Source organism: Mesoplodon bidens (genome assembly GCF_964165515.1).
Source record: "Mesoplodon bidens genome assembly, chromosome: 12".
Lineage (NCBI taxonomy): Eukaryota > Metazoa > Chordata > Mammalia > Artiodactyla > Ziphiidae > Mesoplodon > Mesoplodon bidens.
The window spans coordinates 41568508-41594057 of record NC_138168.1 but is presented as its reverse complement, the minus strand read 5'-3'; the positions used below and the strand labels follow the sequence as shown (position 1 = coordinate 41594057).

At 35.8% G+C, this 25550-nt stretch overlaps 1 protein-coding gene across 4 annotated transcripts in view; it reads left to right on the top strand.

The window, feature by feature from the left end:
• Positions 1 to 25550, top strand: part of ATG5 (autophagy related 5) — a 119146-nt gene that overhangs the window by 6817 nt on the left and 86779 nt on the right. For 3 of the 4 annotated variants that reach the window (XM_081251001.1, XM_081251000.1, XM_081250999.1), the window contains exons 3-4: positions 7702 to 7829; positions 15231 to 15309. In XM_081251001.1, the coding sequence (XP_081107127.1) occupies positions 7702 to 7829; positions 15231 to 15309 (207 nt within the window). The remainder of the gene's footprint in view (positions 1 to 7701; positions 7830 to 15230; positions 15310 to 25550) is intronic. The other variant, XM_081251002.1, reaches the window with a different exon arrangement.

The window sequence follows — 25550 nt, the reverse complement described above, 5'->3', positions numbered from 1 at the left end:
GCTCAGTAGTTGTGGCACACGGGCTTAGTGGCTCCGCGGCATGTGGGATCTTCCCGGACCAGGGCTCGAACCCGTGTCCCCTGCATTGGCAGGTGGATCTTAACCACTGCACCACCAGAGAAGTCCTCTTGTTTCACTTAAGTAAAGCTTGCGCTTGGCTTTATTCCTGTCTGTTGGAGGGGCAGCAGTATTCCACAGCCTTCTCCAGCTGTGGGAAGTCAGACTGCTGGAAGAAGCTCCTTCAGGGGCCCATTCACTAAATTTTTGGGTAGAGGAACTTGCATTTTTCTCTGCACATTCTCGAATCTGGCATAGGTCATGCAACTGGTAGATACTCAGTGCATGAAAGCCTCTCCACACCCATGTTAGGGGTTTGTTTTAAATTCTCTGGGTTTTCTTAATGAATGATAATTTCAGAGAAATTGGGCAGTCTTTTGTACTAGTATTTAGGTAGTCGTAGCTGATTATATTTATAAATTTGAGTCGTTTTAATTTTGGAAACCTCAACAGTTTTCTGCCTTTAGAAAAACTTCCATAGTTAAAAACGAAGTGTGATCATAGTTTATTTTTAGAGACATTTCATTTGTTAGATGTATTTTTCCTCTTCTCCCCCTGTAGCATGGGTTAAGATATCATTTATGTTTGTTTCCAAACTAGCTTTTGCTATTTTAATGAAAACTTTTAACTTTGCGTAGCTTTCTAATAGTATATGTGTCCAGTTGGTCAAAGTGGCAAAAACTAAGAAATATATAATTTAAGACTGTTTACTTTTAAGTCAGAGTATGATGTTTGACACACTTTCTGCAGTTAAAAAAAAATCCAAGTAAAGAATATAACATTTTTCCTTCCTTATATATGAATCTGTTTAAATATGAAAAGACTGTTGTGAGACCTAAAGGGTAAGTTTTTTCTGTCTGTTTCTAATCGAATTAAAAATGGCAAAGAGTAACGGGGGATAACTGTTGGAGGAAGAGGATTGTTTTGTCTAATAGTAATTGATTTTTTTCTTGAATTCTTCCTAATTCTTCACCCAAAAGAAACTCATTACATAGTCATTGTGATTATGTTTTTGCAGAATATTGGGTGATAGGCATATAATAAATATTAAACAAAGAACTGGATTTTAAAACCATGCAGCATAATTCAGATTTTGTTCTTTAAATACATACATACTTAATAAACACATACGTACTTAAGTATAAGAAAGACAATATACAAAACCACTAGCAGTGGTTACCCTTAGAATTATTATAGGTGAGCATTTTAGTGCCAACATGATTTTAGTTCACCTGTCTCTTGGTTGTAAATTAAACTTGAATGTATTTTTTAATTGCTTTGAGTTATAATAATGATAACGTTTTAAAGATTCTGGATGAAATGAGATGAAAATATCATAGCCTGAGAGCCAGTAGACCTCTTCCCCAGACATTCTCAAAGTTCAGGTGAAGTAACGTAACAGGGTTGTCACCAAGGGTTGAAGAGTCCATTCACGTTCACATGGAGGTGCAGGAAGGATGGGTGAAAGGGAATGTAGTTTATTTTTATTAATGTTTATAACTTATTTCTTAGAAACTAGATTTTAAAATATCCACTTGTACCAAATTTATAAATTATTATTCATATAGTCTTCTGGAATTTCCGGTTTCCATTGGAAAAGCATGTTAATATTAGACATATTCCTGTCTATTTGTTGGCTCCGTATACATCTTTCAGCCATCATCCTACATGTATATCATTGAGAATTACATCTTATTTTACAGGGAGTATTAGGAAGGAAATTTGTTAGAAAATAGGCAACTTTAAAAAAAAAAGGCAACTTTTCAATTTTTGTTGTTTCTGTTATATTCATTTGAACTGTTGCTTTTCATTTAGATTATCCAGTATGAAACATACGTACTAAAGTGCATTCATAGTTTGTGACTTGTTACCAGAGGAAATCACATAGATACGTGGTCATCGATTTGAGTGGACCCTAAACATTTCCCAGCATTCCTTTTATGTTTCCTTAGCTGTCTCTGTTCTTCTCTGCTAGGACTATTTCTCTGAGTCCTGACCTCATCTTTCTTGACAGGTGACCTCACTTTCTACTTCACAAAGGAAATAGAAACCATACAGTAGGACCTTCCTTAACTTTCTGCCACCAAGTCTGTAAAACATATCTGCACTCAACATATTTTTACTTCTTCTCTCTCCTGTTTTAATGGAAGAGGTGTCCTTTCTTCCTAGACAAGGCCCAGCCTTCCATCTGTGTTCTGGATCCCATCTCCTGCCTCTCTATTTACTTTACTTTCAAATTTTTCTATCTACTGACTTCTTCTTTGCAGCATTTATATTGTCTCAAATCCTTTCTATCCTAAAACAACCCTCTGTTGACCCCATCCTCCTTTCAACTGCTTGCTTTTTCTTCACAGCCAGACTTATTAAAAAGACCGTCTGTACTCATTGTTTCCTTCCCATCTCCCACTACTTAATTCACTGTAATCATATTTCACCCTTCTCCAACAGAACTGTTCTTGTCACTGTCACTAATGACATCTTTTTTTTTTTTTTACCAGCCAATTTGATGTCATTGGCTGTTTTCTCCATTGCTCTGCAGTGCCTCATTCCTGGTTTTGCTTCTGTGGGCCCCTTTGCCAGGGGACCTCTTTTGCTTGTTGCTCAGTGTTGGCATTCGTTGAGGCTTTGCCTTTTTTTTTTTTCTTTTTCCACTTCACTGTTCCCCCCCCCCCGCCGCCGCCAGAGCTTTCACTCCATTTTTATATCTTTGTTGAGCATTTTTATCTTGACAGCTCCCCAGGATTTTTCTCCTGGTCTCCAGACCTATATGTCTTTCTGCTGGATAGCCTCACTTAGATGTCTTGAAGGAACTCAAACTGAGTGTGTTTGAAACTGGACTCATCATCTTTACTCCAGAAAACCTGATTATCTGCCATCTTCCCTTCCTGTTTTATCGTCCAGCTAATTAATTACTCTTACAGTAATTAATATGGGACTCATGCTTTGATACTTCCTTCTCCCGTATCCCTGACATTCATTCATAACTTAGTCCATCTGATGTTACATCTCAAATATTTCACGCTTTTCTGATTCCTTTCATACCCACTGATACAGCCTAGTTCAGGCCACCATTTAAAAACTAGTGTATTGGGCTTCCCTGGTGGTGCAGTGGTTGAGAGTCCGCCTGCCGATGCAGGGGACACTGGTTTGTGCCCCGGTCTGGGAAGATCCCACATGGTGCGGAGCGGCTGGGCCCGTGAGCCATGGCTGCTGAGCCTGCGCGTCCGGAGCCTGTGCTCCGCAGCGGGAGAGGCCACAACAGTGAGAGGCCCGCATACTGCAAAAAATAAAAATAAAAAATAAAAAAATAATAAAAAATAAAATAAAAACTAGTGTATTGGGACTTCCCTGGTGGCACAGTGGTTAAGAATCCACCTACCAGTGCGGGGGACACGGGTTCGAGCCCCGGTCTGCGAAGGTCCCACATGCTGCGGAGCAACTAAGCCCGTGTGCCACAACTACTGAGCCTGCGCTCTAGAGCCCGCGAGCCACAACTACTGAGCCCACATGCCACAACTACTGAAGCCTGCATGCCTAGAGCCCATGCTCCACAATGAGAGAAGCCACCGCAATGAGAAACTCGCGCACCTCAACAAAGAGTAGCCCCCTCTCACCCCCGTGCGTAGCAACGAAGGCCCAATGCAGCCAAATAAATAAATAAATAAATTCATAAAACAACAACAACAACAAAAAACTAGTGTATTGTATAGTATTAACTAATTTCCCTGGTTTCAGTCTTGCCCATTTTCCAGTCTGCAGTTGGAGTCATCTTTTCAAAACACATATCTGACATTGTCACCTGCCAGCTAGAAACCTTTAGTGGCTTTTCATTGTCTTTAGGATCCTTAATATAGTTTACAAGGTTCTTCATGATCTGGTCCCTTGCTTCTTCAGTACTATTCTGTCCTAAACCTCTACAGTCCTGTCATATTCAACTTCTTATAATTCCTCATGTGCCAGTCTTTGTCCTTTTGTATTCACGCCATGCCTTCTTGCAGTTCCCTCTGCTGGAATGAGCAGCAGTATCTCCCACCCCTACTCACACCCAGACATCCACACCAACGCATGTTTGGTTCATTCCTGTTTTCCTTTTGACCCTTGCCTTAAGATTGACTTCCTGTCAAGGCTTCCCTGAGCTCCTAGGTTGGGTTAAATTTCTTTGCTACTTGCTCCTATAACGTTCTTTACTTCCTCTTTGCATGCATCATATTTGTAATTTTGTCTTTACTGTCTGCCTCTCAAGCCTGTAAGCTCCCTGAGAGGAAGAATTCTTTCTGTCTCATTCCGTGCTCTAACCTCATCACCTAGAGTGATGCCTCACACATTGAAATGGGACAGAATTCTGGTGTATTTTAATTCTGTTTTTGTTTTTAGATAAGTGAATCTCTAATTTTATCATTGAAAATTGTTGGACAAATAGGATTTGGTGTAAACAAATAATATTACGGGCACTTTTTTTCTGAAACATAAGTAATCTATACAACTATGTAAAACATGTATTACTTATAAGCTGTACAGAGAAAAAAAATGAATCACTTGTGTCATACTGAGTACTTGACAGTGCTGAATGAGGAATAAGGGAATGACAGAGTCCACGTAGTGGACAGTGTCCCTGGGGGGGGCGGTTAATCCTTTTTGTATTAAAAGAACTTAAAGAACCTTGAAGACATTAATCAAAGTGAAATAAGCCAGACACAAAAGGACAAATATTTCATGATTCCATTTAGATGAGGTGCCTAGAATGGTCTAATTCAAAGAGACAGAAAGTAAAAAAGTGATTACAAAGGGCCGGGGGGAAGAGGAGAACGGGGGAATTACTGTTTAATAGGTACAGCGTTTGAGTTTGGGATGATGAAAAACTCCGGAGGTGGACAGTGGTGATAGTTGCACAGCAGTGTGAATGTATTTAATGCCACTGAACTATACACTTAAAATGGTTAACCTGGTAAATTTTACACTGGGTATATTTTACCACAGTTTTTAAAAACGAACTTGAAGTAAACCAATTTGATACACCGAAGAAAAACCTTATGTGATACAATCTGGATGTAAAAGGCAGGGTGATGTCTTTTTGCTGTTATTTTCTTTCCCTTTTTACCTATTTAAATATTTACTAGATAAAGTATCTATACCTACTCTAGTTATTTCTTAGTGCTACTATGTATAGATATTTATGTTAGTTACAGATTACTCCCCACAGGCTAATTCAGGACAGAAGATTCCAGCTACATTTTAGTGTACCTTCTGTCTGAAGAATGAGCATTCTTTTACAATTTATCACTTTTGACCTTTTGTCCCACTTAACCTTTTGCATCTCCGATTCATTCAGCAAATATTTATTGTATGCCTGCTATGAAGCAGGCACTGTTTGGGGCATTGGGAATGTTAGTTAGCGGTGAACAAAACAGATGAAAACCCCTGTCTTAATGGAGCTTACGTTCTAATGTTCCTCATTCCTTATTGTAAATAAGTTTTTGTTTCATGAAAACCATTTGTGAATTTTTCAGCAAATTTGGTTGAACCCTATGCATGTAGTACAGCTCTTTCCAAAATCAGGAGCTGATATCCATACTCATTTAGTCCTGATATATCTTCCTTCTTATGATCTCCATAGGGTAATATCATTCTCTACAGAATAGATAGCTATGCAATGCCCAACAGACATTTTAAATTAAAGTCCTTGACTTACTAACATAGAACTATTGGACTAATAGAACATACTTATTTATTTTTTAAAAATGGCTAATTTACCATGCTATTTTAATTTCATAGAGACTGTCCATGATACTTCTGTACTTGATTCTGTCATTTCTGACTCTAATGAATCATTTCTTTGCCATTTATTTAATAGAATATGGTTTTGGCAAGTTATTAAGCTGTATGTAAAATAGAGGTGATAATAATTCTGCCTGTAAAACAGCTAGTGCTTTTCCTTATACATAGTAAGTATTAGTTTCCTTTTTTTTCTTCCCTAATCACATTCTAGTTGTTTCTTTATAAAAGAGGAACTTAGGTTCTGTTGAATCCACACAGCTATCCAACACCTTGTTCCTAGTATTAGTACCTTTTATTCCATACTGGAGCATGCCAACTACTGCCTATACCCCTGTGCCCTGTAGCTCCTGGGACTACTGTTATGTTCCCTTACCTAACTGGGGCCTGTTACCTTGATCTTCAGTGATTAAGTATCAGTCCCTTTAACCAGAATATTTCTCTTTGTATATATTTCCCAGCCCGCTACATAATTCTACTTGATCTACTGATCAAAAGACATAACCTTGAATAAGCAGCATGAAAAGTGATGTGGAGTTACACTCACAGAAGCAGCTGAAAGAGAGTAACAAAACAGTTTTACCAGCAAAAGCAGACAGAAGCTTAGGAAAACAAGAAATGGCTAGAGAGTCTGCTGCAAAGGAGGAAAATACATGAATTTTTGCCAGTTTCCTCCCCTTACCTACTTGTAGGTTCTTTAAATAAATTCTTGCTCTCTTATGTTTTCTTTCTGGGTACCTTTCCTAGGGGAAAAACGCTGACAGCCTTCATACTATTCCAGTTGAGGCTTTATCAACCTCAGTGTTCTTTTCCAGACTTTTCTCTCTCCAGAGTCCAAGTAGGTCCAGCCTCCGTAAGGACAGATTGAGGGAGTTGATTGACAGTGGCAGGATCATCAGTCCACCAGCATTACACTCTAAGCTTGTACTTTATTGCATTTAAATATTTAAATGTGTAGCTCAAAAGTCAGTCATCTAACTTACTTCTCTCCTTGAGATTTCTTCATTAGTAATCACAAAAATCTGTTCTGACTTCCAGACCTCCCCCACTTTTCCATTCCTTCTTTCTCATCTCATGTAATATTTCCTTAACAGATTTCCTATCTAGAATCTTACCTTATTGCAATTTTTACATACAATGGCTAGAATATTCCTCAAGTACTATTTTTCATCACGCCATTAATGGTATCATAGTGGGCTTCACTGTTTATCAAATGAAAATTTCTATTTCACCTTCAAAGTTCTTTCTATGGCTGCCATGAAGTATTTTTGTAAGTATTTTTTATGAGTTTTTTTTGTTTTGTTTTTAGCCTCCACTTTATTTTAGCCTCATAGAAAAGGATAGATTATGTCCTTGTCTTGGTGTTCTTCACTGCAACTAAGCCAGTACACAGTAGATTATCAAAATGTGATGGACCAATTGAGAAGTCCTGATTGATAAGTCAAGGTGTACATTAGACTGAGTTAATTATCTTCTCAGAAGTTGAATTAACTCAGGTGAATCATATTAATTTTTAAGTTAAATTTGATAAAACTAGTAAGTAGCCTAAATAGTATGACATCTGATTGCGTTGTATTTTTATTTGGAAAAAAGTATTACAGAAAGATTGCATATAAACTTGTGTTGTTTATTATTCTAGGCATTTATCTTACAAGCTATACATAAGTAATGACCTCATAAGAAATTTTAAAACATCTTAGCCTTTAGCCTTTGATTTTCTATAAAAAGCAGTTGACTTTGTGTGGAGTATTCAAAATAATGCAAAGAAAATGGTTGTTTTTCAGAATATTCAAAATATATTAAAAAACCTATTTAGTATATTTCTTTTTGAAAAAATAGTAAATAAATATGGTTTACAAATTTTCATTTCAGTTGCTTTTGCCAAGAGTAAGTTATTTGACGTTGGTAACTGACAAAGTGAAAAAGCACTTTCAGAAGGTTATGAGACAAGAAGACATTAGTGAGATATGGTTTGAATATGAAGGCACACCACTGAAATGGTGAGTGAATTTTTCTGCATTATTAAGCGTTGAGTATATACTAGCTTTAAGAAGGTATAGTGCCTTGAAGCAGTTTTTTTTTAAAGTTCTATACAAGAAGTCACTAGTCTAGCTCTATAATACAGTGAATTTTAAACCAATGCTGGAATATTTTATTGGCAATATTTCTGTCTTCTATTTGGATGCATGGGAGACTGGACAGATTTGTATATTTTCAACAATAGATTTTTTTATATGGCATAATAATAGTATATTTGGTTATGGAGTTTTTGTTTTTTATTTTTTATTTTTTTAAACGTATATTTAAAACTCCCTTATGAATAAGTCACTCTGTGACACTATTCAGTTTTGTTTCTATCTCTAAAATCTTTTTAAACAGAACTTTATATACACATGATTACCTAAAGGGGCATCTTTCAAACTGATCGTCACATATAGTTGACCACTGTGCTATAAGCACATGTTGTTTAGCCTTGGTTTAGTATTTAAATTATATTGATTTCCTTTTTGTGTGAAAAATAATTTTGGTAGTATATCGGAATGCCATTTTTTCAGAAACATTTAAAATAAATATCCTTTTTCAGAAACATAAATCTGGGCTTATCCATGTATAGATGATGTAATTTTGTACTTCCTCTGTAACTGGGAACTTTGGTCATTGTGCTTCCAAAAATATTTAATGAAATTGAAGAAATTACAGGGAGAATGTTAAAAAATGACTCAAGATATGCTGAGATATAGGTGTTGAAATGCTGCCTTATAGATGTAGTTGAATGAGAAAGATACAGGCTGAGTCAAGCTTTAAGTGAAATATGAAGAATATAAATAGTTTAATAATGGACTTGCTCTTTGAGTCTGGGAATAATAAAGAATGAAGAGTTTTAAAAGAGACTTAAAGCAAATAAAAGGAAGCTAGTAGGTGTGTAATAAGTGCAGCTGACTTGAATCCAAGGATTACTTAGAAACAAGGAGTGAACTTTTAGAACTCACCTTGTGCTGATGAATTTCCAAGAGTGGGTAGATTTCTCTTAATGATTTAGCAATATGCAAGGTGATATCTTGTATTGAGTTATGGGTCACATCACTAACCTTTTTTTTTCTTTTCTTTTCTTTTGTATAACGTTCATTTTTTAGTCAAAACAGAATACTGAGCTTCATAATCACATTATTAGCCTCATTATGACTCTTCAATAGTTCTAGACCTCTGGCAGCATAGATAAGTCAATGTTTTCTGTTTCTTTTTATTTCTCAGAAGAATTGGAGGTTTTGGAATGGGAAGGTGGCTTAAAAGAAGTATAAGAGGAGCAAGGAACAGGAGAGTAGAGGGAGAGGAAGGAGGGGGAAAGATTGTGGGTGAGTAGTAATAGGATACCTCTGTGTTCTTGACAGTTCTATCTGTGTTATAGATGGATGTTGAAATTGTATTGCTTTTTGTGTATTAGTTATAGATTCCCTTAAGAACTCATGTGACTGACAGTGGGCTTTTCAGTTTTATCATTGTAAAGCATGGGTTCTCAACGAGGGCCCTACTGACATTTTGGACCCAGATAATTCGTTGATGTAGGAGAGCTACTCTGTATGTTGTAGTGTTTTTAGCAGCAGCCCTGGTCTCTATCCACTATTGCCAGTTGCACGCCCTTCAGTTGTGATAGTAAAAATGTTGCTAAATGTCCTGGGGCAGGGGGTACAAAACCACCCCCAACTGAGAAACTCTGGAAAAGATGGGAAACCTCAATTTAGCTTTTATAGTAAATGATTATTAAGTCATCATCTTTCAGCTGCCGTTTTAATTTATCTTGTGTGGTGATTATTTTTGTATTTGCTGTGAATTGTCTTCTATAGGTTTGTATTCTATATATGATATCAGTAAACAACATTTGGACCCATTCCTCCCTGTTACGACAGAGTGATGATTTTTGGTTTCAAGAGACGTGTTCCTACTTTGTCATTATTTATCCCTTCTGAAAGTCTTTTATTAAAGAGTGAAATTATTTTTCCTTTTAGAGAGCTTATGTGAAAGCAATTGTGTTCACATATCTTCATTTTAGTTTTTGGGGTGTTAGCTTTTTATGCATGATACCACTTTCATAGCTGTGTCTTGCTGTGCACTCATTGTATTTAATGGCTTTTGATACAACTTTTCCTGTAGTGTTTTTAGGTATTCCATATATTTGAGGAATGAATAACTTATCGAGGCATGAATAAAATTTAGGACCTCTGGGCTAAGTTCTGATCTTTCTCTCTTTGCTCCCAACAATAGCAATTTTCTCTTGTGTGATAAGAGTTATCTTCCTGGAAATAGGCTGTCAATATCTACCTGGCATTTAAGCAGTGGGCTTCATAGGATAGGATAATCATTGTAGGGAAGCAGTTACCACTGAAGTTTTGTAGGACTTGGACTTTTGAGACCATAAATGTGTCTTAAGTGTAGAGAAGCATTTATTTCAGTAGGATGATAATATCTGCCTTATACTTGATTCTTTGGAGTTTTAAGTAAATTCAAGTGAGAAAGGAAATCAAACACCAGTTTAGATAATTCATAAAAGAAGGAAGAAAGCATAAATTGATACTCCTTCTCTCTCTGTAACCCTTCCTCCTATTCATATTAATTATTATTACAAATATTTAATCATCTGTGAGATGCTTGAGCAGGTGCTGTGTACCTTAAGCAGTAGCTCGTAAGAGGTGCTAAGTAAATGTTTGTTGAATGAAAAAATGAATCTAAATAAGTCTCTTCTTTTTATTAAGAAAACTGAGGCTCAAATAAATAACTCACTCAAATGAGCAAGTAGGACCATATTTTGAGGGCTCTTTCTACCATACATGCTGATATTCTGTTTCTTAGTTGTTGTTTTCTCTGATTCTGTATGTTCTAATTACTTATGTTAATTTGTCTATATTAGAATAGAGAAGTATTTAAGAACAATGGTATGCACATAATGAATACTCAATATGTTGTTGATTTGTACAGAGATGCCAAAGAGGCCTTATCTGATTAGTGCTTTTAAAAATTATATGGGAAGTGGAAAGTGCTGATCTTAATTCAAATTAAGGGTCTCTTTTTAAAGAGTGATTTGAGTTGATTAGTCAGCAGAGGGTGCTCTAACATTGCATTTTAAGGGATAAAGTTTCTTGTTACATTAACTTAAGTGTTCAAAAGTTGTCTTTGTTACTTTTATATTAGGCTTATCTTAAGAGAAAAGTTCTTGGTTCTTCTAAAGAATACTTTGTTAGTATACCCTAATGCTAGTTAGATCTTAGGCCTCCAGGTACAAAATTCAGAAAAAGGTTCTTTGTCAACTGTAAAATAAGTGTCTCTACAAGGATATTATTATTTTGTGTAAATTGACTTATTTTCAGGACTGATTGTTGAAAATGTTGAAACTACCTTTGGAATTAAAAAAAAAAGACAGCAAATACTGATGTTGATATTAAATGTAGGCATAATACAGTGACCCAGAATTTAATACTGTACCTATGTGATTTCAAAAGTAAATTTTAACAAAGTAATTTTAACATCTTAATTGTAAATATTGTGCAGGCTCTTCTCTTATGTCCAGTCATTTTTCTGAGGTTGTGCATTTTTAGAATTTTATAAATTATTCTGTAAACTAGATTTTTTGAAATGTGGTTTACGTAGCATTTTATACATGTAGTATCCCTTTAGTTGGTTATTTCTGTACTTTTTTCATCCATAAGAATAGGCTTAGAAAGCTGAGAAACACAGCACTGGCCTGTAATTGTCTGTGTTTGTACTATAGACAGAGTAACGCAAAATAGATTGTAATCATTAAATTACTTTGGTTTACATTTGAGTTAAACCCTTATTCATTAGAATGTAATCCTGTTTTCAGTGAATCACTAATTTAGCAAACTTATGAATAGGATGCATTTATTTCAGTGAAATGGAGTGGGACAATAGTTCTCTAGTATATAGGGAAGATTCCTTTCAATACTGATCTTAAAATACTGGTTTGCTATCTAACTGCAGATGTTTAGACTAGAATGAGCACCCTTGGCTGACCTCAAAGCATATCTGTTACTGCCATGCCATGTGCCAGTATGTATATGTATTTTAGCAGTAATGAAAGGGTAAAGAAGAAACAACTTATGCAAAAAGAAAGAAAGAAAGAAAGAAAACGTTAATTCATTTAGAGAATTGAATTTAGAAAAGGCTAGAGCAATTTAAGGAAGAGAAAGAAAATGAATAAAATATGAGAGTACACACATCACTAAATATTCTGGTGCAGTTAATTTTTATAGCACGGTAGATTGAACCTTTACCAGTTTGGTCCTCTTCTGGGGTATTCCAGGTTCAAATCCTCACCGCTTCCTTTTCTTTTAAATTTAGGTTAAAATGGCAGGAGTAGCAGTGTAACAGCCAAATGGCTACATTACGATTTACTCACAGTTATGGCTTACATGGTTTCTGTGTTATGGGTTAGGAGCCTTATAACAAAACTACATGGAATATCTGTTTAGAGGAATTGTGCAAATTAGTACTTTGAAATCTTTGACATAAATCAGATTATACTGTAAGAGAAAGTCAGTACTTTTAATTTTTGCCAGTTCTGTTTTTTAGATTTTCTTGCATATTAATAGATTCATCAGAAATAAGCAATCTTGGAACCAGTTAATTCAGGTGGTGTATTTGTTTGGACTTAGTATAATACTTGCATCAAAATCGTTCTGACATAAGCATCTGCATTGATGATCCACGTATGGTCTATATACTTTGACAATAGATAGAAGTAAATAGTTATTTTACTCCTAAATTTTTCTGGCTTAGTTTTATTTCTAAAGATTGTTACAGGATAATTGTTAGCTATTGTATTATTTAGAATGCTCTTATGTTAATATTTTTTATATTTTTAAATCTTAAATATAAGTTTTAGAAATTATCATACTTAAATTTCCATCCTAACCCTTAGTATATCAGGAAAAAGTCATCATCATTTACTATTTGAGACCAATGAACTTTAAAATATATATGTGTGTGTGTATATATATATATATATATATATTTAAGTCACTTTATAAATAACTTAGAGAAGTATAAAGGAATGGCATATAACAACTTTATTATAGAAATTTTAATAAGCATTTAAATATAGAAATTCAGATTTTCACTCCATGTTTTCCTGGTTTCAAAGATATATATATATATACCAGAAGTGGGCAATGTCCTCAATGCAAGTTACTGCTCATTAATTGTCAAACATTCAAATAGACCTGTATGAGGTTCCAGCTTGTCATTACTTCTGGCTCTTCTTGTGTTTAACGGCAATGCTTTACGAAATTTAAAAAGCCCTAGATCGTGATTTTGTTGTAAAATAATTTCTTTATTACATGAGTAAACATCCTGAATGAGCAGTCCAATTGTTTTTAATTTCTACATCATCTAATTCCTTCCAGTCATCTTTGTGTACAAATCTGGCTTTAATATTTGTCCACTTACTGTCAAGTAAATTGCAGTGTACAAATGGCATTAAAGATGGGAATACTGATACACATCCTTTTAGCAAAATGCAATGGTCTAGGTTCTAGTCATGAAATGCTGTATGAAGAAATCCTTTCTTTTGAATGACTAAGTGGATAAGAATGCCATATGTCCTTAGAAATACATTGTTTATGCATTAGTTCTTGAGTTTTATAAAATTCACCTAGGATATCATCATCCAAAGACTCATAGTCTGAGATTTCACTTATATGATCAGTTTACCAATGTCATTAAAGTCTAAAGTACTGCTATCTGTTTCTTTGCAAAAATCTTTTGATTTATCTAATTATGTAACATCTTCCTCTGTCAATATAGGTGGAAAATAAGACATTTTGAATTTTCAGCTGTATTAATGAGAGATAAAAGCAGACTCCAAAGATGGGGTCTACATCCTTATTTTATGCTTTTTGGAATATGATATAATGTTTTAGGTGACAAAGTAAGAAAATGGAAGAAGGATGCATTATTATATCTTTCTTCTAGGCATAACATTATTCTTCCAAATTCTTATTATTTTAATCTTTTTTTTAGTTAGGAATAATTGGTAAATAATGATGAAATAATCCCTAGAATGATGAAATAGCAAAACGTTTCAAGATAGAGGAAAAAAATAAGATCACTAAGATACCACAATATATCTTAGATTTGTAAAAGGGTCCAGTGAATTCATATGGCAGTTACTAGACAGACTAAGTTTTTTTCTTCTTTTTTTTTAAGTGAGTTTTCTCTGTGACTTTTGGAAGACTTTTAAGAAAGAATAAAAGGGGGGACTTCCCTGGTGGTCCAGTGGATAAGACTTCACCTTCCAGTGCAGGGGGTGCGGGTTTAATCCCTGGTCGGGGAGCTAAGAGCCCACATGCCTCACCACCCAAAAAATAAAACAGAAGCAATATTGTAACAAATTCAGCAAAGACTTTTAAAATGGTCCATATCAAAAAAAAATCTTAAAAAAAGAATAAAAGTTATAAAGTATTAATCTTAAAATAGAGCTGCTCAGAAAGGAAGTTCAGAACCTAAAATTGGGCTCTTTGGACCTTCATGGTATACCAAGCGTTAACTATTCTGTGGATCTTTGATTTATGCATTCAGCAGCTATTAGCTACTTTGTTCAAGATTCTATGCACTTGCGGGCCTTTTTTTTTTTTAATATTGAGGGTAAAAAAATAGCTGATTATTATGAGTCTTTTTATGTTTTAATTGTATTCACCTATTGTTATATGAAAAAAGCAGGTTATAGCAGTCTGTAAAGGATAAGCCTAATGTATATTTAGATATGTATGCATAAAGAAAAGACTGGAAATTTATATACTGTAATGTTAATAGTAATAAGTACAGAATAGGTGATTGCATATGCTCTTTTAAGTGCTCTTTTCAGTTCTTAACATTTTCTAAAATTTTAAGATTTTTTTTAACATCTTTATTGGAGTATAATTGCTTTACAATGGTGTGTTACTTTCTGCTTTATAACAAAGTGAATCAGCTATACATATACATATGTCCCCATATCTCCTCCCTCTTGCGTCTCCCTCCCTCCCACCTTCCCTATCCCACCCCTCTAGAAAAAAACTGGTTGTCCAATATGAATGCTTGGATGATAATTAGATGTGGCAGTACTGTGACATAACAGTGCTCATGGCTGATAAAAGGTGCCTTAGTACAATTTCATTATGTATATTGAGGATTCCCTGGGGAACGGTATGGTTAGGGAAAAAAAAACACCTGATGCCTAGAAACTATGCCATATTAGCCCAGGCAAGTAACTGTGTAAAACATTGCCTTTCTGTGATTTGTGGTTAAAGTCCCCTGATACTTGATGTTGAAACATGCTGGAAATTTATTTTGGAGTTGTAGTTTAACTTTAAATATTTATTTTATCTTAAAGTATACTCTTTCATTTTTAGGCATTATCCAATTGGTTTGCTCTTTGATCTTCTTGCATCAAGTTCAGCTCTTCCTTGGAACATCACAGTACATTTTAAGGTATAGTTTAAATAGCATTTCCCATTTGTCCCACTTGTGGTACTACTTAGTAAGTAGACTTAGAGTAGAATTTTTTTTAAGTTGTTTATTGCTTTTCCCATGATACTTTTTATTTGCTAAGCTGCCATTAGTGTTTATAAAATGCCTTCCAATTTCTTCTTAACTCTTGACGGAACCATTTAAACATTTAACGTATAAGTGCCTATTCTTTGTTGGAGCTGGATACACTGTGTTTAAAATTTATAATATTTTGGAATATTTATATTCATTAAAAAAAATCTCAAATAGGAAGAACAAAATCCTGAGTGCATGTGGGCATGGGAATGGGGAAGGAGGCAACCTAACACTGAGTAACTCTAAGGCTCTTTTGATGGAATGAAAAGAAGTGTTAGGAGACAGAAATACAAAGACTTGATTTAAGTCTGTTTTGAGAAATATTAATTCCTGTAGTTTTTAAGAGTCCAGGCTAGGTTTATTGTAACCTAATTTTGTCTCATTATTTTATAAAAATCTCATCCCTCTTTCTCACTAAACACCCTGATTCTCCATCCTCCACCCCACGAGCAAGTACCGCTGAAGGATTGAACCCCCTCTATTAGTTGATCACTAGGCAGTGATTCTCAAATGGTGGGAGGGAGACATGCTAAGAGTTTGAAAAGTCATTTAGGTGTCTGATTTGCTTTCCCATTAGGGTCACTTATTCAAAGTCATTACCCAAAGGCTCACCCAGTCTTCCTAAGTTACTTTCCTTTCCTTTTTACTGAAATTGGATTTGTGGGGCGTTTGCATTTATTTCCCTATTATTTGCACTGATATACTTTGCACAGCACCATGCTACCACAGATGTTAGTTACCACGGAACCATACAGAGTGAGGACATGGTTCTAATATGCATGAGTTTCAGTTACTATGAAGAGCAAGGACTGCCTGTATGTATAATAATTTAAATTTAGAATGGTAGGAAGGTAAAACTACTCCAAGCATAATAAGTGTTCCATATTGCCTAACAGGTCTTTCCCATTATGTTGAAAAGCATTTCCAGTAATTGTGTGTGTGTGTAGAATGCACTCTAAAAGACTTTGAAATCTAGGTTAAAATATATCATAGTTACCCACTTATTTATTCATTCAACAAATACTGAGAGCCTGCTGTGTGCCAGCCAGGCACTGTTCTAGGAGCCTGGGATATATGAGTGAATGATACAAAAGATACTCAAACAAATTTTATGGTACCTAGTTGGCATTGCCTGCTAGGCCCTCTGTAATTATTGGTTGAATTAGCTGATGGATTGTAATAATGATAGGAAAGACTTAGAATTCTTATGATTGGTATAGTGTTATGGTTCTCAGAGTGCTTGATAGACCCAGATCCCTGGGGATTCCTATTTCCATAATAATATTAAGATGCTATTTGCCCTTTCCACTGTGTTTAAATTTGTACTGATCTGCAAAAGCGATGGTGAGCAAAACTTTTGGCAGCTTAGCACAGAGCAAGGCCCTGTACCAAAATGTGCTAGTGGTCGTTGTATTCTTCACCACCACACACTAGGACTGTCCTGGTTGAAGTGGTACAAATTATTAATTATTATTAATCTGGACTCTTAAGTACATGTCTTTTTACATGTGGTGAAATGGGAATACACATAAAGCACTCCTGCTGTGTGCCAAATACGATGGTTGTCTTAAGGAAAAGCATTGTGCCCTTGTTTACTTTGAGAGCTAAATGAGCCACTTTTCTCATGAAACACCATTTTTTATTTGAAAGAGTGACTGACAAACTGTGGTTTATCCACACTTGGGTATTTGTTAGTTTCTTGAAAACAAACAAAGTGACCTCTCATTGCAGAGAAAACAACTGATGGTATTTGTTTCCAATGATAAGATTTGCACTTTTAAGTGAAAATTAGAATTTTGGAAAACATGTATCTGTCACCATGAGCTTGACAGCTTTATTATTCTCAAAGAATTTTCTGATGAGATTGGTGGTCATTTTAACAAATTGATTTTTAAGAAATTTTATATAGTGAAATGTGAAAACATTTGGAGAAGGCCTACCTTAACTCAATAAACAGATACTTTCCAAATGATCACTGCATTATGTTGAGAAATTATGCATGTGTTAAAGATCTGTTCAAAGTGCACGGCTGGCATCAGGAATTTTAATGTAACAGAGGTCAAAATGTTTATTGATGTGTTTTCAGATTCCACATTAATGTAATAATAAACTAATTGAATTGATGTAGTATCAAAAAAGAATATCTATAAATCTGAAAAGACTCAAAATACTACTTTTCCCAACTACATATTTTTATAAACCTGTATAATTACATACTTTAATCAAAACAACTGCATAGTATTGAATGTGGAAGCAAATAAGATAACTCCATCTACTTCCCATTAAGCAGACCTTATAAAGATATTTGCAAAACCTGTACAGCAGTGCCGGTCTTCTCCCTAAATTGTTGTTGTTGTTGTCCTGGAAAATATAGTTATTTTTTACAAAAATACAGTTTTTGTGTTGACAGGTAATGGGTTTATTCTTGATATTTTAAAATGAATTGCTCTTTGAGATCCTTAGTAGGTCATACATTGTCTTCCCCGATGGAAAGTTTATTAGAGAAATTAAATAGAAAGGAGAATGTTAGAGGATGTTTTAAATTTGCTCCAACTACCAGCGTGTTTCTGTCAGCTGCTCTTACTCTTTCTGACCCTGGCCTGTGTTGGAGGAAAATTATTGCCCAGATTTCTTTCTCCCTATACTAAGTTCCCTTTATTTAGGGTTATACGACCTGGTTTACCACAAAGGTCGTCCTCAGGTATTTAATTGATAGCTTATACGGACTGATGCAGGCCCACATCCCCTTGTAGTACCTTATGGCTTTTGATTGATTATAATGAAAATTATTTTATTTCTCTTTCCTCAGCTTTTATGTTAAAAAATTCAAACCTGTATTAGAAAGATTGAGAGTCGAACACCCACATACCTTTCACCTGGATTTGCCAATTGTTATTTTGCTACCTTTGCTTTATTTCTCTCTGTTTTTTTCTTTGATATTTCATTATTCCTATAGGCATTTTGCTTGCAAAGCTGCATTATAATCAAAAGGTTGCTCACAGGGTGTGCAGTTTTTAAAGAGGGAAGTTAGTAGTGTGACTCAGAAATTTAGTAACATCAGATGAAGAGAGTGGGCTCTTTAAAATGCTCAGGTCTATTGCATATCTATCCTAAAAAAAAATTAATGGAGTAAAAAAAACCCAACAATAATTCGGTGTTTTTCTTTTTCTCTTAATAAAATGGTGCTAAACTGATGTATTTAGGTTTTGAAAAGAACAGAAATTTAAATTTTGAATCTTGCCAGTGATTATTAGGGGTCAGAGCTCACATTTGCTAGGCAAAATTGGGTCAGCATTAAGGTAGGTGTTTCTGTGTAAAACACTGCTGAATGATTGTGACCAGACAAACTTAGGTTTTTGGATCAAGGCACTCTGTCTTTCCTAAGGTGCATGGGAACGCACTACCACTGGTCCTGACTATACTTGTAGGACTGACCACACCCTTTTTCTGATGGACAAGTTTTCTTACTAGGCCAAGAGCCACTGTGTCTCTCTCTAAGGTAATTTACCATGTCCCTGCTCCTTCCACCGTGTGTTGATGACATAGATCTGAGGTAGCTTTCCTTGTTCTTAAGCGCACTTCATGGTCTTTCCTATGCTTCTGCTGCCTGTACTTCCCAGCTCTATATATTGGTGGCTGTCTTGAAGTATTTTATCAATAGTGTATTATATTATCTGTCTATCACGGTGGGACAGGTCACCAGAAATGTAGCAGCTTAAAACAGCACACATTTATTATCGCATAGTTTCTGTGGGTCAGGCTTACCTGGATCCTCAGCTTAGTGTCTCACAAGGCTGTAGTCAAGGTATTGACTGGCCTATATTCTTGCCTCAAGACTTGAGAATCTGCTTCCAAGTTCACTCAGGTTGCTGGCAGAGTTCATTTCTTTGTGATTGTGGGACTAAGGGATATATCTTCTTGTTGACTGTTAGCTAGAGGCTGTACTCAGCACCTACAGGCTGCCTGAAGTTCCTTGCCATGTGGATTTTCCCAGCATGGTAGCTTACTTCACTGAGTCAACAAAAAGAGCCTCTAGAGCTAGTCTGTTAGCAAGACCAGAGTTATATAACATGACATGACTTAATCACAGGAGTAGTAGCCCATAATCTCTGCCACATTTTTTTTTTAATTTTTAATTTATTTTTGGCTGCTTTGGGTCTTTGTTGTTGCGTGCGGGCTTTTTCTAGTTACGGTGAGCGGGGGCTACTCTTTGTTGTGGTGCGTGGGCTTCTCATTGTGGTGGCTTCTCTTGTTATGGAGCACGGGCTGTAGGCATCCAGGCTTCAGTAGCTGCAGCACGTGGGCTCAGTAGCTGCGGCGCACAGGCTCTAGAGCGCAGGCTCAGTAGTTGTGGCGCACGGGCTTAGTTTCTCCACGGCATGTGGAATCTTCCCGGACCAAGGATTGAACCCCTGTCCCCTGTACTGGCAGGCGGATTCTTAACCACTGTGCCACCAGGGAAGTCCCTTTGCCATATTCTTTTGATTAATGCAGATCACAGGTCCTACCTACACTCCAGGGGAAGGGATTACAGAAAGGTGTGGACACCAAGAGGTTGAGATCACAGAGGGTCACACATACTTAAAACTTTATGAAATAAGGTTTGTTTAGTCATTAAATTTTGTATCAAATATTTATTGGAGTTAACATCTGCTTTCATCTCTGACAGAGTAAGTGGATTATATTTTTCCTCTAGTCATAAGCAGCTATAAAGCCAGACGAAGTATATGAAGTAGAGCTGTTTTCAGGCACTGGATGTAGAGAGAAAGAGAACAAACTAGGTGAGCCCCACATCTAGCCCATCTCTGTGCTTCAGGGTAATTGGCTAACTATGTCATGGGGAGTGGAACTCAAGCAGAGCAAGGAAGTTCTACTGAACGGAGGGTGCAGAGATTGGAGTTCTGGGCTGCTGAAGCAGCTGGAACTTGTTAGACAGGTTGTTGAAGAAGAGGGTACGTACAGAAGTATGAGTTCCCCAAGAGTGCTTGGCTGAGGGTTGGGCTGCACACATGTAGGTGATGTTCCTTAAGGCCTAGTAGAGAGTGCATGTTGGGGGTTAAAAGTGGGAGAAATATCATAATACCTGGAGATGTTGGATTTCAAGAGTGGAGAAAGACCTAGTTAATATACCGGATATTAATCTTAGATTTCTGAAAGGCTGTGCTTTTGGAAAGGTTTGGCAAGTTATGGCCTGTGTGCCATATCTGGCCCACTGACTGTTTTTATATGTCCTATGATCTCAGGATGGTTTTTATATTTGTTAGTGGCTGAAAAGAAATTAAAAGAAGAATAATATTTTGTGACATGTGAAAATGATGTGGAATATAAATTCTAGTGACCGTAAATAATGGATGGATGCAGCCAGCCATGTTAATTCATTTACATACTGCTTTTGGACTACAACAGCAGAGTTGAGTGCTTGCTATAAACATTGTATGGCTCATAAATAATACATTTACCATCTTGCTCTTTAAAGACAAAGTTTAACTCCTCTTACAGAGTAAGGATTGCTCTGGATCTGCCCTGATAAAGCCTAAAATTAAGTCTTTTTAAGATCAAGGAGACGCTCCAGGCAGAACAAACTCAACAAGAAAGACAGTATAATCTAGAATCCTTACACCATATTCACAATGTTTAGCATACAATCATCTATTACTAGACATGCAAATAAGCAGGGAAACTTGAACCATATCAAGGGGAAAAATGCTGTCAGTAGACATTGACCCTGAGATAACCCACATTTAGAATTAGCAAAAAATGAATTAAAGCAACTATTAAAAACTCAGTGACTTAAGATAACAAAATTACAGAACTGAAAAGAACAGTATCTGAAATTAAAAGTTCACTGATGGACTTAACAGTGAATTGGAGATGGCATAAGAAAGCTGCTGTGAACTTGACAGATCCATAGAAATTATCCAATGTAAAGAACTGAGAGAAGAAAATTGGAGGAGGTGGGGACAGAGTCCCAATGACTTCTAGGATAATATCAAGCAGTCTAACATACATGTAATTGGAGTCCTAGAAGGAAAGGAAGGAGGGCATGGGTCAGAAAGAAAATTTTAAGAAATATGATGTGACTCACATTTCCCGGTTTCAAAGCAACAGTAAACACAACTACATGGTACCAGCAACTAAAGTACAAGTAACGAAAGAAAAAAATAGATAAATTGGACTTCATCAAAATGAAATACTTTCTGTGCTTCAAAGGAAGTGAAAAGACAACCCACAGAATAGGAGAAAATATTTGCAAAATTATATATTTAATATGGTCTGGTGTCCCGAATATATAAAGAACTGTTAGAATTTAGTAATAAAAAGGTAAATAACCCAATTAGAAATGGAAAAAGGATTTGAGTAGACATTTCTCCAAAGAAGATATATAAATGGCCAGTAAGCATATGAAAAGAAACCAAGCATAATTATTTAGAGTTGCCAAGACATGGAGAAAACCTCAGTGTCCATCAACAGATGAATGGATAAGGAAGATGTGGTATATATATACAATGGGATACTACTCAGCCATAAAAAAGAATGAAATTTTGCCATTTGCAGCGACATGGATAGACTTGGAGGGCATTATGCTAAGTGAAATAGGTCAGAGAACTATAAATACTGTATGATGTCACTTACGTGTGGAATCTAAAAAATAGGATAAACTAGTGAATATGACATAAAAGAAGGAGATTCACAGATATAGAGAACAAACTAGTGGTTACCAGTGTTGGGGGAGAGGAGACATAGAGGTGGGGGAAGTGGGAGGTACAAACTCTTGGGTGTTAGATAGGCTCAAGGATGTACTGTGCAACATGGGGAATATAGCCAGTATTTTGTAATAACTGTAAATGGAAAGTAACCTTTAAAAATTGTATAAAAATGAAAAAAACCCACAAAACCTCAGCATAATTAGTCATTAGGGAACTGCAAAGAAATACCTCAGTGAGTTACCCCTTCATGCCCACTAAAATAGCTATAATCAAAATGTTGGACAATAACAGGTGTTGGAGAGAGTGGGCTAATCGGTACTTTTCATATGTTACATGTTACTGTTGTGAATGTAGAATGCTGCAGCTGCTTTGGAGAACAATCTGGCAATTCCCTCAAATGCCATATGACCCACCAACTCCATTCATAGTTACATACACAAGGGAATTGAAAACATATGTCTACCCATCAACTTGTACATGGTTGTTCATAGCAGCTTTAGTCATAAGAACCAAGAAGTGGAAGCAATCCAGATGCTTATCAACTGATGAATGGATATACAAAATGTATATCCATACAATGGAATATAGTTTGGCCATGAAAAGGAACAGAGTACTGTTACGTGCTATAGCACAGATGAACCTTGAAACATCATACCGAGCCTGAGCAAAAGGAGGCAGACTCAAAAGGCTGCACTTTATATGATTCATTATATGAAACGTCCAAAATACGCAAATCCATAGAGACAGAAAGTTGAATACTGGTTTTCAAGAGCTGGAGGGAGGACAGAATGGGGAGTGACTGCTTACAGATACGAGGTTGGTTTCTTGAGCGTTGAAAATATTATGTAATTAGATAGCAGTAATGGTTGTACAGCTTGTGAATAGAGTTGTCCCTGGGTGTCTGTGGGGGGTTGGTTCCATGACCCCCCTCCCCATAACAAAATCCGCTGGATGCTGAAGTCCCTTATATAAAATGGTGTAGTACAGTCAACCCTCTGTATCCACAAGTTCTGCATCCACAGATAAAACCAACTACATTTTGATCCGTGGTTGGTTGAATACATGGATGAAGAAGCTGCAGGTATGGAGGGCAACTGCATACTGAAAACTACTGAGTTGTAGTCTTTAAAATGGTCAACTTTAAGTGAATTGTATATGAACTATATCTCAATTTTTTTTAAAGAAATAATGATGAATAATTTTGCAAATTTGGGGGAGAACACAGTCTGTGTGTTAAAGAAGGTCAGCAAATCTAAAGCAAGTAACTATATAGAAGACCACATCCAAGCACATCGTAAACTGCTGAAAACCAGTTATAAACAGAAAATCTTGAAAGCAGCCACCAAAAAAATGACACAAGAGAACAGTAGGTTAATGATGGGTGACTTCTCATCAAATAGTGAAGAACAGAAAAAAATGGAATGATGTCTTAAAGCACTGGAAGAAGCTACAGGCAGGAATGAAGAACACTAGAAATGGTAAATAAGTGATAAAGAGAAAAAATTACCTCTTTTAACTTCTTTAAAAGAGAAATGACAGTTTAAGGCAAGAATAATTTAATTTTAAGGAAGGGTTAATAATGTCTGTAAGTAAAATATGTGGCTGCACTTATCTAAAGGATGAGGCCACTAAATCTTCAATTAGCTATGGGTCAAAGAAGAAATCACAAGGGAAATTTTTAAAATATTTCAAACTGAATGATAATGGAAACACAACATATTGAAGTTTGTGGGAGTCATCCTAAGCAGTGCTTAGAGGGAATTAAAAACTTCCTATAGTAGGAAAACATAATTTCTGATACCAGGAATGAAAAAATGGGATATTTCTACAGATCCTATAAACATTACTAGGATAGTAAGAAATATCGTGAACAACTTTATGCCAGAAAATTTGACAAATGGACAAATTCAATGAAAAGAAGAGGTAGCAGATATGAATAGCCCCTGAATATATGTAGAAGTTAGATTTGTAATAAAAAAAAAACCCTCACAAAGTAAAATTCCTTGCCTAGTTTCGTGATTGGTGAATTCTATCAAACGTTTAAGGAATAAATAATGTCAATCTGTAGGCTTTTTCCAGAAATAGAAAGGGAGGGAATATTTCCTAATTTGTTTTACAGGCCAGAATAACTCTGATACCAAAACCTATTAAAGATATTTAAGGAAAATTGCAGACCAGTATTTCTAATGAACTTAGGTGCAGACACTCTCAAGAAAATACAAGCAAATCGAATGTAGCAACATATAAAAAGGACAATACACCATGACCATGTTGAGATTGTCCCACAAATACAAGGGTGACTCAACTTCATTATCAATGAATCGATTTAATTCATTTCAGCATATTAGCAGAAAAAAGAAATCATGATTTGATGAATAGATGCAAAAAAAGCTTTTGACAAAACTCAGTACCCGTTTTTCATCAAAACTCTTAGCAAGCTTAGGAATAGAAGGGAATTGTCTCAATTTGACAAAGACTAAATATGAGAAGCCTACAGCTGAAATCATGCTAAATGGTGGTTTACTGAATGTTTCACCCTAAGATCAGGAAAAAGGCAAGAGTGTCTGCTTTCACCACTTCTACATAGTTTTGCTCTACTGCAAGATACATATTCCTAAAAAGTACTGTGTTGTTAAAAATCAGAGGAAACCCCAAAACTTCATTAATGACAAATGAAAAAGGAACCTAATAAAAGCACAATTTTACGTATGTTAAATGGTTAAGGAATACGTAAGTACTACAATGAATATGGCACTCTATGTTGAAAAAAAGACAAATTTGCTTGTTGAAATGAGCATTGGAAAGGATTGCAGCTTGTTAGTTATTGTGAAGTGATAGGAGGAAGGTTATCTGAAATCAGACAAAATTGTAACATAGGATGTGGATGAGTGTAGCTTATAGTATGATTTGAAGTAGTGGATCCATTTCTGAGGTGTGTGTGTGTTTTGTGTGTTCTGATGTGGTTTGGTTTAGCTGGGTGCATTTTTTGTCTTCACCTACTATTGTGGACAATGTTTACAAAAGTAAACATGAAATTTACATTGTTCAAATTGTTCCCTAACATATCATTCACTTTGGAACACATCCAAAAGATCTAAACAGACATATATATGCACACACACATATATATGTGTATATATATGAACAGATATATAATATATGTATGCTATGTATATGTATGTTCATATGGGAATAACCAGTTAGCACATGAAAAGGTGCTCACCATCATCAGTCATCAGGGAAATGTGTATTAAAAACCAAAATGAGATGTTGCTTCACACTCAGTAGAATAACTGAAATTAAAAATACAGTACCGAGATAAAAGGAATTCCCTGGTTGTCCAGTGGTTAGGACTTGGCACTTTCACTGCCCTGGGACGGGTTCAATCTCTGGTCAGGGAACTAAGATCCCGCAAGCCAC